This window comes from Oncorhynchus gorbuscha, linkage group LG18, assembly GCF_021184085.1.
Source record: "Oncorhynchus gorbuscha isolate QuinsamMale2020 ecotype Even-year linkage group LG18, OgorEven_v1.0, whole genome shotgun sequence".
Taxonomy (NCBI): domain Eukaryota; kingdom Metazoa; phylum Chordata; class Actinopteri; order Salmoniformes; family Salmonidae; genus Oncorhynchus; species Oncorhynchus gorbuscha.
This window is the reverse complement of record NC_060190.1, coordinates 22,138,458-22,154,290: the sequence shown is the minus strand read 5'-3', so window position 1 is coordinate 22,154,290 and position 15,833 is coordinate 22,138,458. Positions and strand designations below refer to the sequence as shown.

Below are 15,833 nucleotides of genomic sequence, written 5' to 3'. Positions count from 1 at the left end.
GGCTCAGCACATGACACCTTCACAGTGCAGAATATTTGATAGTACTGACTCCCGTTGAGTAGAGTCGTGTGTCTTTGGCGTGATTTGAAGTCGACTTCTGATGTGGGATTTAGTTCATTTTTAAAAGAATATTTGCTGAGGAACCGAAATGATAAGACAAAGTAAAGGCCCTAAATACAGGCTGCCAGTTAAATGCAGCAATGACACGGCTAAAGTGTGTCATTGCCGGACCAAAGAGCGGGAATTGTCTGCTGTTGCATCTTCACTCGTGAGACAGGTAATAGCGGAGCTCCGTGGTGCTGAAATAGACAGCGCCCCTGGCCATTTGGCAAAGCCTATTTCCCGTTGAAGGGATACTTGACATGCTATAGGCACAGTTCAGTACACCCTCATCCAACAGACCCCCTCCTGTAATTGGTCCCACAATCATCCACTTGATTCCCGACCATCAACCGATTCTCGGGGTGCATTGGTGTAAAATGTGGTCGTCGAGATAAAGTTCTATAGGCTACATGGGGTAATGGCATCCAGAGCTTACAGATAAAGAGTGCAGTAGGCTAGAGAGAAAAGTAGCATTCCGTTGTTCATAAAGTAGGTCAATGTAACTTACCCTCTTTTGATACTTGAGAAACATACATTCACATGATGTCCAAATCTGCAAGAGACAAACCAGCAGAACATCAGCAGGTGAACAAAAGGGTTAAGTGAATATGATTTAAGAGCAGTCAAATGAAGTAATAGTGACATATATTGTAAGAAATGAAATCTACCATGTCAACATTGCATTGTGGCTTTAGAAGAGCATGTATTTGTAGATGAATGACAGATTAGGTTTGGTGACAACGTAACTGTATAATTTGAGGTACTCTACATGAGCATGTGTTTGCCTATTTGATGATCTGTTGTAGTTAATGTTTGATTTGGACCACGTACTTGTTGTGACAATTGCATCAGGTTTGAGGGAGAAATGCTCTGTGTGGCCATTGTGAGTGGCACTTCTGATCCAGCAGGTGGTGTTAAGATCCCTTTCTATGTGGCTTGAATGATGAGCCAGTGTTGGAAAAATGACTTGTGGTCCAGCGGGTGGCGGTGAAATGACTTGACCTATTCCTTTGACATTGTTCACTTGATTGGAGATGATTCCGGTCTTCTTCATGTCCTCTTCATGAGCACTTGTGCATGTCTTCCTTCCTGTCTTGCCATGTGTGTTTTTGTTAGATATCACTGGGCACATTCCTAACGTGGAGGTCGTTTGCATAGCTCATGTTAGTCTACGGACGGTCTGAGATTGCTCGTCCATATATTGATGTATTCCAATTCCATTTGGGTGTATTGTGTGGAATGTTGGAACATGGTTCGATCTTACTTGTTAGACTTGACTGTGCTGTTGGAGCTAGTAACACAAGCATTTCTGCCAAACAGGTGTATGTATATCTCTCTAGTCACCCCCAAACCCAATTCTTTCTTTGGCCGCATCTCCTTCCAGTTCTCTGCTGCCAATGACTGGAAGGAAGTACAAAAATCTCTGAAACTGGAAACACTTATCTCCCTAGCTTTAAGCACCAACTGTCAGAGCAGCTCACAGATTACTGCACCTGTACATAGGCCACCTATAATTTAGGCCAAACAACTACCTCTTCCTCTACTGTATTGAATGAATGAATTTATTTTGCTCCTTTGCACCCCATCATTTTTATTTCTACTTTGCACATTTGTTCCATTGCAAATGTACCATTCCAGTGTTTGACTTGCTATATTGTATTTACTTTGCCACCATGGCCTTTTTTGCCTTTACCTCCCTATCTCACCTCATTTGCTCACATCGTATATAGAGTTGTTTATACTGTATTATTGACTGTATGTTTGTTTTACTCCATGTGTAAGTCTGTGTCGTTGTATGTGTCGTACTGCTTTGCTTTATCTTGGCCAGGTCGCAATTGTAAATGACAAGTTGTTGTCAACTTGCCTAACTGGTTAAATAAAGGTGAAAAAAAAATGGGGGTAAAAACATGTGGCTATTTTATTAGGACTTTTCCTCTATGTGTCGCAACTCCATTTCCACTTTATGTCCCCGTTAGGGAGCTGTCATTGATGCTGCAGGCTAATTACTACCATTGTCATTGTGGTCCAAGTTCAACTCCTAGCCTATAGGGTGTGGTAACAGGCCCTCTGTTATTTGTTGTTGTACTCTGCATTTGAAGTATCTGCACTGAGCCTATAGAGGAACTAAGCCCTTGATAATAGGGGAACGCAAGCAGTTGAAGGGAACAAGTGACAGAGTCTAACCTGCTGTTGAACACAAACTCCCAGTCCTATGATGTTGCTCTGTGAAGGAGGTTAGCTTTTCAGCATTCAATTCGTGGCAGACTTCTTCTCCCCCTGGTTGATTTGTGAATGTGACTGGTTAGAGAATGTTTGGCTTGGGTATCCAAGGTGTTTGACATTGTTGAGGACCAGTGTTCCGAGGGGCTGACTGTGACATCATAAAGCGGAATGTAGTTAGCTTGCTGTTTGAGGGATTCCAATTCAGTCCGTTGCGGCCTTCCAGGCAGTGCAGTTGTGCTTCAAGTGTGCTTGCTCTCTGTGTGATGACTTGTTGTGCATACACGGAGTAGAGCTACGAACGGACGTGACATTTGGGGTAAGCCTAAGCCTTTTCGTAACCTTAACCTATTTCTTCTAACTTGCTATGCTTTGTGCTTGGATGACACTAGCTGCATCCCAGCTAGTTGAACGCCGGCAGCCACTAAGTAGAGGTAAGAGACAATTATGGCAACAATAAGTTGTAAGATGAAACCTAGTCACATCTGAGATGTGAATCAACTGCACTGATTGATCAATCGCCAGTATGTGCCCTTGGGCCTCATTTGTCCCCTTTGAAATGACCTGTTGAGATCATTCGATGCAACATCTGAGCCTATCTGGCCTATAAAGGATCCACCTCATCCACTATTTCCATAATATAAGGCTATGTTATTGGTTTTTGGAAAAAGTACCATACAATATTTGCACATGCCTATCACCTCTGTACGCATAGGAAAACGATCCCTTTGTGTGTGTGTGTGTCGGGTGGGTGTATGAGGTATGTTTTACAGCGTTTCAGCTTGCAGAGGTATCACCACCCTTCCCATGGCCACCTGGATCCTGTCTAGGGAAGAAAAAGAAGAAAGATGTTATTACATGGCCTTCAAGAGCTACATGACTGCTGAGGTGACATATCTGACCCCTTAGGATTTGTGGCATTCCTTGTGTATTTGTTTCCCGTATGTTCCACTTCGTTTCTCCTTTCTACTTGTGACACTATTTGAGTTTTTAGGCCTATCTCTATTACGTGACTAACCACTAGAGCGTTGGACTAGTTAACTGAAAGGTTGCAAGTTCGAATCCCCGAGCTGACAAGGTACAAATCTGTCGTTCTGGCCCTGAACAGGCAGTTAAACCACTGTTCCTAGGCCGTCATTGAAAATAAGAAATTGTTCTGAACTAACTTGCCTAGTAAAATAAAAATATAAACTGCAGTGGGTTGAATCCTACTAGTTCAGTGTTTTCCAGGCAGGGGTAGAGTAGGCATTTTGTTGTAGAGGCACAGCTGATTGAAAGAGTTGAATCAGGTGCAACAACAACAACAACAACAACAACACCAATCAATGTGAAGAGTGGGACACAGATTAATTAGTAGTGGTCACAGTTGGGCCTTGTGTTCAACATAGCTCAGTATTTGAGTGTGTTACCCGCACATGTAAGTAGCTTTCATTTCTTCTTCCTCCATAGTTCCCTAGAACGAACGCCCTCCCCTTTGCAGCAGAGGCCAGGCAAAAGCGCGCGCTTTCTGTGCCACTGGCTTCAATCAGGTCCACCAAACGCAGATAATAAGAGCACCAAGCAGAAAAAAATACGTCATTAATTCACTTGAACTCAGCTAGCGAACACACAATGTCTGGAAGAGGTAAAGGCGGCAAGGGACTCGGAAAAGGAGGCGCCAAGCGTCACCGAAAGGTTCTCCGCGATAACATCCAGGGAATCACCAAGCCCGCCATTCGCCGTCTGGCTCGCCGTGGCGGCGTGAAGCGTATCTCCGGGCTGATCTACGAGGAGACCCGCGGTGTCCTGAAGGTGTTCCTTGAGAACGTGATCCGCGACGCCGTCACCTACACCGAGCACGCCAAGAGAAAGACCGTTACGGCCATGGACGTGGTCTACGCTCTGAAACGCCAGGGACGCACCCTGTACGGTTTCGGCGGTTAAACGCACTCTACTCGGAACGTCAACATCCCGACTTGAACATTTGGAGGTTTAAAATATCCCTCTGGTGGCCAAGACCTACTTTCAGAAATTATATTGTTTGGTGGACATAAAGTCTAAGATCTTTGATAGGCTGATGTGGAATTTGTTAGAGGAAATAATCACCGGACAGGACAGCTGGTCAGGTTAGGGCTAAATGTGCCAGGCTATCTTATGGGAACAGCTATCAATTCATGTTGCATTGGATCACATGCAATTGGCTGATGCACATTTTGAGACAAAGCAAAAGAATGTACTTAGAAAAAGTTTCATGTTTGCAAGTACGGCCCCAATCACGCTGTACTCCTGTTTGTTTTATTGTAAACAAACACTCTATAGTCTCAAAACATGGTTAAAACTGTAATGTTAATATCATGGATGGTTAGTCCTTGCATCCATAGCTCTGTCTATCAATTTGAAAGTGGTTACATTTCTCCAGCCCCATCCCTCAGCTGTTTACTGAAACAGTGGAGGGGGTTTCTGCTTTGCTATTGTTTGAACTGCAGATTGCCCCTTTAATGGATTGCCTTGTTCCTTAACCTCTCAGAAAATGCAGCAGAGACTAAACCAGTTTTCAAAAAAGGAGAAGAGGAGCAAAACGTGTCCATGTTGACCATCTTCAAGAAGGTAAATTAAGGGCTGGATTCAATCTATATTGTTGAAGTTCAACTTTATTGAATGATTGAAATGTAAAGGCAATGTTCCTCATGAAATAGTACCCGCAAAACACCAGTCTCAACGTCAACAGTAAAGAGGCGACTCCGGGATGCTGGCCTTCTAGGCAGAGTTACAAAGAAAAGCCATATCTCAGACTAGCCAATAAAAATAAAACATCGGCAAAAGAACACAGACACATGGACAGAGAAACTCTGCCTAGAAGGCCAGTTTTATTGCTTTTTTAATCAGCAATGTTTCATTGGAACACAGGAGTGATGGTTGCTGATAATGGGCTTCTGTACGCCCTATGTAGATATTACATTAACAAAATCTGCAGTTTCCAGCTACAATAGTCATTTACAACATTAACAATGTCTACATTGAATTTCTGATCAATTTGATGTTATTTTAATGGACAAAAAGTGTCTTTATTACATATATTTTATTAAGTCTTTATTCATGTAAATAATCTGATTTATTGAATTCAAACCCCTTGACTTTTTCCGCATTTTGTTATGTTACAGCCTTATTCTAAAATTGATTAGATTGTTTTTTTCAATCAACACAATCACCACAGAACTTTTCGCAAAATAATATAATATCACATTTACATAACTATTTAGACCCTTTACTAGGTACTTTGTTGAAGGAACTTTGGCAGTGATTACAGCCTTGAGTCTACTTGGGAATAACGCTACAAGCTTGACACACATGTATTTGGGGAGTTTCTACCATTCTTCTCTGCGGATCCTCTCAAGCTCTGTCGGGTTGGATTGGGAGTGTCGATGCACAGCTATTTTCAGGTCTCTCCAGAGATATTCGATCGGGTTCAAGTCTGGGCTCTGGCTGGGCCACTCAATGACATTCAGAGACTTGTCACAAGCCACTCCTGCATTGTCTTGGCTGTGTGCTTAGGGTCGCTGCCCTGTTGGAAGGGGAACCTTCGCCCCAGTCTGAGGTCTGGAGCAGGGTTTCATTAAGCCACTCCTCAGTAAAAGGCACATGACAGTCCACTTGGAGTTTGCCGAAAGGCACCTAAAGGACTCTCTGACCATGAGAAACAATATTCTCTGGTCTGATGAAACCGATCCTGACTAGTCTCCCATTCCCTGCCGCTGAAAAGCATCCCCACAGCATGCATCACTATAGGGATGATGCCAGGTTTCTTCCAGACAGGACGTTTGGCATTCAGGCCAAAGAGTTCAATCTTGGTTTCATCAGACCAGAGAATCTTTTTTCTCCGTGGTCTGAGAGTTCTTTAGGTGCTTTTTCTGAAATTCCAAACAAGCTGTCATGTGCCTATTACTGAGGAGTGGCTTCCTCTAGACACTCTACCATAAAGGCCTGATTGGTGGAGTGCTGCAGAGATGGTTGTCCTTCTGGCATGTTCTCCCATCTCCACAGAAGAACTATGGAGCTCTTTCAGAGTGACCATCGGGTTCTTGGTTGTTGACCAAGGCCCTTCTCCCCCTATTGCTTTGGCCGGGCAGCCAGCTCTAGGAAGAGTCTTGGTGGTTCCAAACTTCTTCCATTTAAGAAAGATTGAGGCTACTGTGTCCTTGGGACCTTCAATGCTGCAGACTTTTTTGGCACCCTTCCCCAGATCTGTGCCTTGACACAATTCTGTCTCTGAGCTCTACGGACAATTACTTCGACCTCATGGCTTGGTTTTTGCTCCGACATGCACTGTCAACTGTGGGACCTTATATATATATGTGTGTGCCTTTCCAAATCATGTCCATTTAATCTATTTTACCACAGGTGAACCCCAATCAAGTTGTAGAAACAACTCAAGGATGATAAATGGAAACAGTATGCATCTGATCTCCATTTTGAGTCTTATAGCAATAGATCTGAATACTTAGGTAAATAAGGTATTTCTGTTTTTTATATTTAATACATATACAAACATTTCTAAAAACCTGTTTTCGCTTCATCATTATGGTGTATTGTGTGTAGATTGCTGAGGATTTTTTATTTTATTTAATCCATTTCAGAATAAGGCTGTAATGTAACAAAATGTTAACGGGTCTGAATACTTTCCAAAGGCACTGTATATATTAAAGGGAACTTAATTGAATATAACATGATTTTAAAATTCAGTATTGGTACACAGTTTCGACTTACAAAATCAAAGGAGACATTTTGTGAAACGGCCCAATTACTTTTTAAATTACAGTTTGTTAAGCTCTTTAGCATGTCGAATGACCAGTCACTTTCACAGCAAATTAGTTTTGGAGTTTAAAAAAAAAAAGTATTTCAATTCACTTTATGAATTGGAAAATCACGAAAACCAAGACACTCTTTATATAACTCCTTAAAATGAATTAACTTGCCATTTTTCCAAGACTACGAAAGTAGATCCATAAACCAAAGAGCACCTTCAATCACACTGTTGATGTTCTCCAGGAACTAGATTCTGCAGCGGGCTGATTTTTATCTTGAGCAGATAGTCGGCGTGCCGGAACATACTTACAAATCATTTGTAGACTGCAACTTGACCACAAGAAGCCCAAACAGACATAATGTTAGACTAAAGCATAATAGTTTCAAACCTTGCTCACATTTGTACATGATCACGTCGTGTCTCTCTATTATGTGTGGGAATAATTGGGGGCAGATTTCTTTAACAAAAATGGGGTTTTTTTTGTGTCTTTTACCTCCAAAAAAATAAAATTCCACTCAAAATTATTATAATTTATGTATATCTTTTCCTCAGAAAACTTGGTAGGCCAAATATACCATCGGCGAGTTAGGGAACCTTGTTCTACAGCTGATCCACATACAGCTCTCAATCTTTCTCCGGGGTTGAATTAACTGAGGGATGCAAGCACAATAGTGCTTGACAAGGGTACAGTTGAAGTCGAAAGTTTACATACACTTAGATTGTCATTAAAACTCGTTTTTCAACCACTCCACAAATTTCTTGTTAACAGATTATAGTTTTGGTAAGTCGGTTAGGACATCTACTTTGTGCACGACATAAGTCATTTTTCCAACAATTGTTTACCGACAGATTATTTCTGCTTTAGAAGCTTATGATAGGCTAATTGACATCATTTGAGTCAATTGGAGGTGTAACTGTGGATGTATTTCAAGGCCTACCTTCAAACTCAGGGCCTCTTTGCTTGACATCATGGGAAAATCCTCAGACCTCAGAAAAAAACATTGTAGACCTCCACAAGTCTGGTTCATCCAAACACCTGATGGTACCATGTTCATCTGTACAAAAAATAGTATGCAAGTATAAACACCATGGGACCATGCAGCTGTCATACCACTCAGAAAGGAGACGCGTTCTGTCTCCTGGAGATTAATGTAATTTGGTGCGAAAAGTGCAAATCAATCCCAGAACAACAGCAAAGGACCTTGTGAAGATGCTGGAGGAAACAGGTACAAAAGTAGCTATATCCACAGTAAAACAAGTCCTATATCGACATAACATGAAAGGCCACTCAGCAAGGAAGAACAAACTGCTCCAAAACCGCCATTAAAAAGCCAGACTACGGTTTGCAACTGCACATGGGGACCAAGATTGTAGTTTTTGGAGAAATATCCTTTGGCCTGATGAAACAAAAATAGAACTGTTTGGCCATAATGACCATCATTATGTTTGGAGGAAAAATGGGGAAGCTAGCAAACCGAAGAACACCATAACAACTGTGAAGCACGGGGGTGGAAGCATCATGTTGTGGGGGTGCTTTGCTGCAGGAGGGTCTGGTGCACTTCACAAAATAGATGGCATCATGAGGGAGAAAAATGATGTGGATATATTGAAGCAACATCTCAAGACATCAGTCAGGAAGTTAAAGCTTGGTCGCAAATGCGTCTTCCAAATTAACAATGACCCCATGCATACTTCCAAAGTTGTGGCAAAATGGCTTAAGGACAACAAAGTCAAGGTATTGGAGTGGCCATCACAAAGCCCTGACCTCAAGCTTATATAAAATTTGTGGCCAGAACTGAAAAAGTGTGTGCGAGCAAGGAGGCCTACAAACCTGAATCAGTTACACCAGCTCTGTCAGGTGGAATGGGCCAAAATTCACACATTGTGAAGCTTGTGGAAGGCTACCCGAAATGTTTGACCCAAGTTAAATAATTTTAAAGGCAATGCTACCAAATAGTAATTGAGTGTACGTAAACTTCTGACCCACTGGGAATGTGATGAAAGAAATAAAAGCTTAAATAAATGATTCCCTCTACTATAATTCTGACATTTCACATTCTTAAAATAAAGTGGTGATCCTTTCTGACCTAAGACAGGGAATTTTTACTATGATTAAATTTCAGGAATTGTGAAAAACTGAGTTTAAATGCATTTGGCTAAGGTGTATGTTAAATTCTGTCTTCAACTGTATATCCGCAGGGGAAAAGGTGTCTGTGGTGGCCTCAGCTGGTCTAATGTGCTTTCTTCTTAAGCTCTGATCCATTTAATCTAGATCTGGGTCCTGGCTCTCTCTGTGTGTTTTGCCTTCACCATCACCATCGGCACCTTCCCGGCAGTCACTGTGGATGTGAAGTCTACCATCGCTGATGGAGGCACCTGGGGTGTGTGTGGGTGAGGGTGGGTGGGTGTGGTACATGTATGCGTGTATCTATCTATGATAAGAGCACGGTTTATGAGTCCATATTAGAGTATATGACTTGTCATTTTGCCAACACTTACAACATGATCATATTCAGTCATTCACAACCAATGAAACACAAATGAACAGACGTGGTCTCTTATTGTACATTGCTCTCTCGTCTCAGAGCTGTACTTCATCCCCGTGTGTTGTTTCCTGCTCTTCAACCTCAGCGACTGGGTTGGGAGAAGCCTTACTGCTGTGTGTATGTGGGTAAGTCACCAAAACAAAACACTTGTAAATAGAGTGAAATAAATTGGTCGGTTTTAACGGAAAGGCCTGAAACTAACCGATTCGTATTCAGGTTTTTCATATTGTGAACTAAGGATTCCAGTTTACAGGTCTGGATTACATTTAGCTCTCCACACACAATTACGTGATAATGTCCTAGAAGCCCTGGTTTGGAGGATAGCCTATATGTGACCCAACAACTTTATGTTAGATTAAGTCAAATATTGCGATTTAGCTTTTTGGATTTGTTGTTGTTGTTGAATCAGATATTCAAAATGATATGTCATATACACTATAGATGGAGGAAGCAAGGGAAAGTTATGCTGCTTTGAATGTTGATAAACCTGTAAAACCAGGAGACAAATAGGAGAAAATGCCCTTGAAAGATTTTGTAGAGATGTTCATACCTGTTATAGAGCTCACCCTTGTTTGCACCCATTCAGCATCGTTCACACCCTCTTAAGCCTTAGCCACGCTCATTTCTTTATATCAGCATTGCATTTTCCTCCAGAAAGTGCTCTCTACTTAAACTTTTGCCCACTGAGCTTTGTCGATAGCACCGGTTACATTCAGGGCAGCAATGTTTTTGAGAACAGTACCAACACTTTTGCAGTTGTCCATAGATATATCGTTCCAAAAATCGGTGGTAGCAAAGATGATCTAAATAATGGGGAAGCACCCATTCTGTTATAGAAAGAAGCATGTGACATAACGGACCAATAAGGACTCATCTCTCGACATGTCCAACCCCTCAATTGTTTTTCAAATGGTCCTACAGTGTAGTAGGAACCTGTATTCCCTGGATCCTGTAACCAGACACGGGTGTTAGGCCCGAGATGAAGTCTAGGGCCAGCAAACCTTGCCAATAAATTCTCTATACCACGGCTTCAAAGCTATTATCACTTTTATACAACGGTTACCAACATATTAAAATAAATATGAACATATAATATTTTCATAAAAAATGTTGTTTATCCATATTACTTCCACGAAGATATAGTCCAGAGGTTGCTACCCATGCCCACTGGTAGTTCATTCAATTTGCATTGTTGCCAGCTATGCCGACTGGTCATTCGTTTGAATGACATCATTGCCAGCCAATCCGACTGGTCGTTAGTTTGATTAGAAGGTTGCTACGTCAAACAATAATGTTTTCTATGGAGGCTCTTCCCGTTTGTTAGCTCGCGAACTACACAGCTAACACAATCACTTCAAACTGAAGCCGGAAAAACCGCAAACTAGCTGCATTTGGTTTTGTTTTACCTGTTTTTTTGTAAATGAAAAGGAATCTCCACACACTGAGGATCAATGCACAATTTTCAATATATTTACGCTGAGTTTTCAGTCGTCAAACCTTCATCAGAGCATATACAAACACACTGACAGAGGCCACATATAGACAATATAAACTCTCAAATACACAATTTAATAACAGGTGCAGACATATTTCTGAGAACAATCAGAATTGTGACAAGATCAGGACAGGACCCATGGTCATTAGTATAGAAGGGGCTAGACTAACGTACTATTCATCAGTTGCTTACTGCCCCCCCCCACCCACACAAAAAAAGAAATCCCTTGAAGATAAATATATATGATTTTGCAAACAAAATCTGTGATGTTGAAGAATCAGAACAATAAAGGTTACCCATAAGCCTTTACTGACGTGTTAAATTGACCATCTGAGAACAAAATACAGGTCAACACTGAACTACCCTGTATTTCAGATAAATAAGTAAATAGATATAAATAACTACCTTATCTTGTGGTGACCGGCTTAAAACATACACAGCAGCAATGTTTTATTGAACATGCACTTGAGTGCTTTTCATTGAATGTGAATGTGGTGTGTCTGGCATCCCTCTACTTGCAGCCTGGGAAGGACAGCAAACTGGTGCCCATTCTTCTGGTGGCCCGTGTGATCTTCGTGCCGCTCTTCATGCTGTGCAATGTTCAGCCCCGCTACAACCTGCCTATCTTCTTTGAACACGACGCCTGGTTCATCGTCTTCATGATAGTCTTTGCCTTTTCCAACGGATACCTGGCCAGCCTTTGCATGTGCTTTGGGCCCAAGTAAGACCTCTTGCCTGGGCACAAACCCAAATAGATCAACTTTCAAGGTACTGGGCAACATTTTACTCTCACAATGACTCACGCTGTGAGCAAACTAACCATTTGCTAACTAAAATTTGACATAGATGTGATTAGTAAAAATACAACTTTTCTTTAACAGGGAAATCCCATTGAGACCTAGGCCTATTTTGAAAGTACACAAATTACACAAAATATACAAACACAACGTAATAAAAACATAATATTTACAATCAATTTTTAAAAAGCAGTCACATTCCTCAACAAGGATCAGGTAGCCTAGCGGTTAGAGCGGTAACCGAAAGGTCGCTGGTTTGAATACCCAAGCCGACAAGGTCAAAAATATGTCGATATTCCTTTGAGCAAGGCACTCAACCCTTATTTGCTCCAAGGGTGCTGTATTACTATGGCTGACCCTGTAAAACAAAATATTTCACTCCACCTATCTGGTGTATGTGACAATAAAACATCTTACTAAATTGAACTGCCCTAGAGGTAACGGAGCACCAGGGTGCAGAGGTCTGCAGATCATTCCATACACAGGGTGCAAAATAACTGAATGCTAATTTCCCCAGTTCTGTAGAGATCAACGGGACCTCTGGAGTTAGCCATCCCTGTGATCAGGTCTGGTGACTCGTATAATTGAACAGTGAAGTATGGTACGGTGGACGTTTGTGCAAGAAGGCTATATAAACAAAAAGAGAGCAGTGTATCGATCTACAAGACGGCTAGCTTACTTTCTGCAATAGGATGCAATGATGTGTACTGAACCTGTCACCTGTAATAAAGTGAAGTTTGGTGTGGTAAACTTAATTTAATGGTTTCAGTGTAGTGGCACCTGCAGTTGTATAAATGGTGTCACTGTAGTCTAGCATTTGCAGGAAAGTTGACTGAATGATCTGCTTTCTGCTGTTCAGAAAGAGGCATTATCTATTTCTAAAGAAGAAGCCCATTTTTATTCTCAACTTTATTCTCAACTCATCCATATGCTTTTTAAAAGATACATTTTTGTCAATCCAGATGCCCATATATTTATAAGCAGGGACACGATCAATGTGGGCACCATAAACCAATTTCCAGTCACCTGATCCAGGACAATTTCAGACAACCTTTTTGAATGTGTAAAGATCGGTCGAGGGTGTCGAACGCTTTAGACAAGTCAATGAATAGAGCAGCACACTGTTTCTTCCTATCCAAACAATTTACTCCTTCATTTAAAACCAGTGATGCTGCCGAGAAGGTGCTATGCCCTGGTCTGAAGCCCGACTGATGGACATTTAGAATAGATTTTGAAATAAAGAGAGATCTTGGCAGAGCATTTAGTCAAGGATTCAAACATTTTAGCTAGGCAAATAAAGTTTAGAAATAGGGTGATAATTATTAAAGTCACAATGTCTGTTAGAAGGACGAGGCATAACACACATAGTAAACGCAAAGCAATTCTGTCCTACCAAGCAAAAAGGCATTAACTGTTCATAGCGTGGAACTGAGAAAAATTGCTTTTATTTCGTTTTTGGAACTCCTGTCTATTTAAAATGTTATGGTTAGTTTACTCACGTTGCAAGGGTCATTACGAGAGAAAAATGTCTCCCAGGTTGACAAAAATGAGGTTGCACCTAAAATCTTACCACACCTGATCGGCTGTCATTCTCTCTCCCCACAGAAAAGTTGCTGCTCATGAAGCGGAGACAGCTGGAGCCATTATGGCCTTCTTCATGTCCCTGGGTTTGGCTCTGGGAGCTTCCCTCTCTTTCCTCTTCAGAGGCCTGGTCTAAAATGGCGCCCTGTAGAGAACATGACCCCAAAACCCCAAATTGACCTATAAAACTTGCATTGTAACAAATTGTCTGAAATGTATTTGTTTATTTTTTAAACAAACCATACTGATTCACCTCAAATCTGGTCTTCCAAAGAACGGAAGGTGGTAAGCAGCTCAAGACCAGGATTCAATCCGATAGCACTTTGTTGGCTATGCGCTATTTAAAGGTCATTTTCTAATTGTACCGACATATACAGCGTTTACCGTGAATGCGGTCTCCGTGAACACAGGAACATTACCTTTAACAGCCGGTAGTGTGAGGATTCTTTTGTTTGAAAGCTACCAAACTAACCAAAACTGAATTAAGTAGAGCATTTGTGAAATTAGGCATCTACAGGTTCCTACTGGGAGATCACATGCAATTCAGTGCTTCCCTTTTTGATTCTGTAGTATTCCAATTTGAATCCTGATGAAGCCATGAATCCTTATGAAGCCATGGGGTGGCAGGGCGCCTAGTGGTTAGAGCATTGGACTAGTAACTGAAACGTTGCAAGATTGAATCCCCGAGCTGGCAAGGTAAAAATCTGTCATTCTGCCCCTGAACAAGGCAGTTAACTCACTGTTCCTTGGCCCTCATTGAAAATAAGAATTTGTTCTTAACTGACTTGCCTAGTTAAATAAATGTGAAATTTTAAAGAATTAGCTCAATACGAAGCAAACACAATTTATGGCTATATTAACTGCCATTTATTGGCAAATATATTTAATCAGTATGAGTGCAATATACAGTGTAATCATGAATAACACAATCCCTACAAGAAAGTGATGTGCAATGAGATCGACTCAGCGAGATAACATTGCAACGAGCCGCACGGCAGATATTGAGATGAGCATGAATCTGCCAGTGGGAGGACCTATAGGAGGACGGGCTCATTGTAATGGCTGGAATGGAATAGATGGGAGTCAAACATGTGGCTGGATACCGTTTCATCCCATCCTACTATAGCTCCTCTCACAGCCTTCTCTGGTATCTGTGCATGTGCATGGGGGCACATCACGCTGCCACAATGGGACCAAAACAGCTGCGGGGTCAAAACAAAATCATTTTAGCCTTGTCCATCAACACTCTTCGTTGTTGTGTAAATGTACCTGTATAGAGTTTACTTTGGGCATGCAACGTCATCTCACTGAGTCTACCTTTAGTCATGTGCCCTAACGAGCTGACAAAAACATGGACAAAGCCAAATCAGCTCCAGGCCATGGTCATTTTGACAGCCACCATTTTCGTTAAGAAATTACACAAAGAGCTTTGTTACAATGACTGTCGTTGCAAACTGCCATATCGCCATGATTTTGTTAAATGTTGCTTACGGTAGTGTATTGTTAATGTCTTAATGGAGTGTCACAAAAACAGTATGGTTTTACTTTAAATTATGACAGTATGATTAGCAGCCTTTAAAAGCCTACTTTACAGTAGCAGGAGATGAGGAACAATATCTTGAATCTATACCTAGCGGGGTATCACTTAAATGTTATGTCCTAATGTACATACAGTCATGTGAAAAAGTAAGTATATCCCCTGGAAAGTAGTATTGTTTTTGTAAATATTTGGACAGATGGATATGTAATCTTCACTTCAACACTATTGGCAGATAAAGGTAACTTAAATGAAACTCAAAGATTATATTTTGCAATCATGTATTCATTAAAAAAAATTACTTTGTAAATTAAAAATGGAACCATGTGTATTTTTCCAGGTTTTTAATCTGTGAAGAGTCTTTAATAAAACTTTAATGCAGATGGCACGGAAATATTAGTATAAATATTATTGAATGCTCTAGGAAGGTGTGTACTAATAAATATGGAATCAGAGAAGTATATATCATCCACTGGCTATCAACAGATTAAGTGGCTTCATGTGGGATGTGGTCTCAGAGGCATAGAATTGGTACATTCATCAGAGGGATAAGCCTTGGATGCACATTTCTAATTCACAACATATTTCTTTAGTTCACAACATAGTTCAATGTTTGCTCCAATGCTACTTTTGCACTGTACTCTTTCTGTCTGCAACTAGAAACATCAATATTCCCTTATGCAGATTACCTACTTCAGAGTACATGATTAATTTCTGCTATTGCTCACAGTCATGATCCTCTTGCCATCTTAACCCTGAGAAATACCTCAGG

The 15,833-nt window shown here is 41.1% G+C and overlaps 1 protein-coding gene across 1 annotated transcript; it reads left to right on the top strand.

The window, feature by feature from the left end:
• The first annotated feature begins 4,752 nt into the window (after positions 1-4,752).
• Positions 4,753-15,442, top strand: LOC124003824 (equilibrative nucleoside transporter 1-like). Its single transcript, XM_046312426.1, has 5 exons — positions 4,753-4,908; positions 9,378-9,486; positions 9,691-9,776; positions 11,668-11,867; positions 13,549-15,442. The coding sequence occupies exons 1-5, from the start codon at positions 4,888-4,890 to the stop codon at positions 13,658-13,660; spliced, it is 528 nt and encodes a 175-aa protein (XP_046168382.1). The 5' UTR covers positions 4,753-4,887; the 3' UTR covers positions 13,661-15,442.
• The last annotated feature ends 391 nt before the right edge of the window (positions 15,443-15,833 follow it).

Excerpts from the sequence above, each read along its gene's own strand:
- LOC124003824 (XM_046312426.1), top strand. The coding sequence starts at position 4,888 with ATGTTGACCATCTTCAAGAAG. Across the intron at positions 9,487-9,690 it reads CGCTGATGGAGGCACCTGGG|AGCTGTACTTCATCCCCGTG; the intron begins GTGTGTGTGGGT and ends CTCTCGTCTCAG. Across the intron at positions 11,868-13,548 it reads TGCATGTGCTTTGGGCCCAA|AAAAGTTGCTGCTCATGAAG; the intron begins GTAAGACCTCTT and ends CTCTCCCCACAG.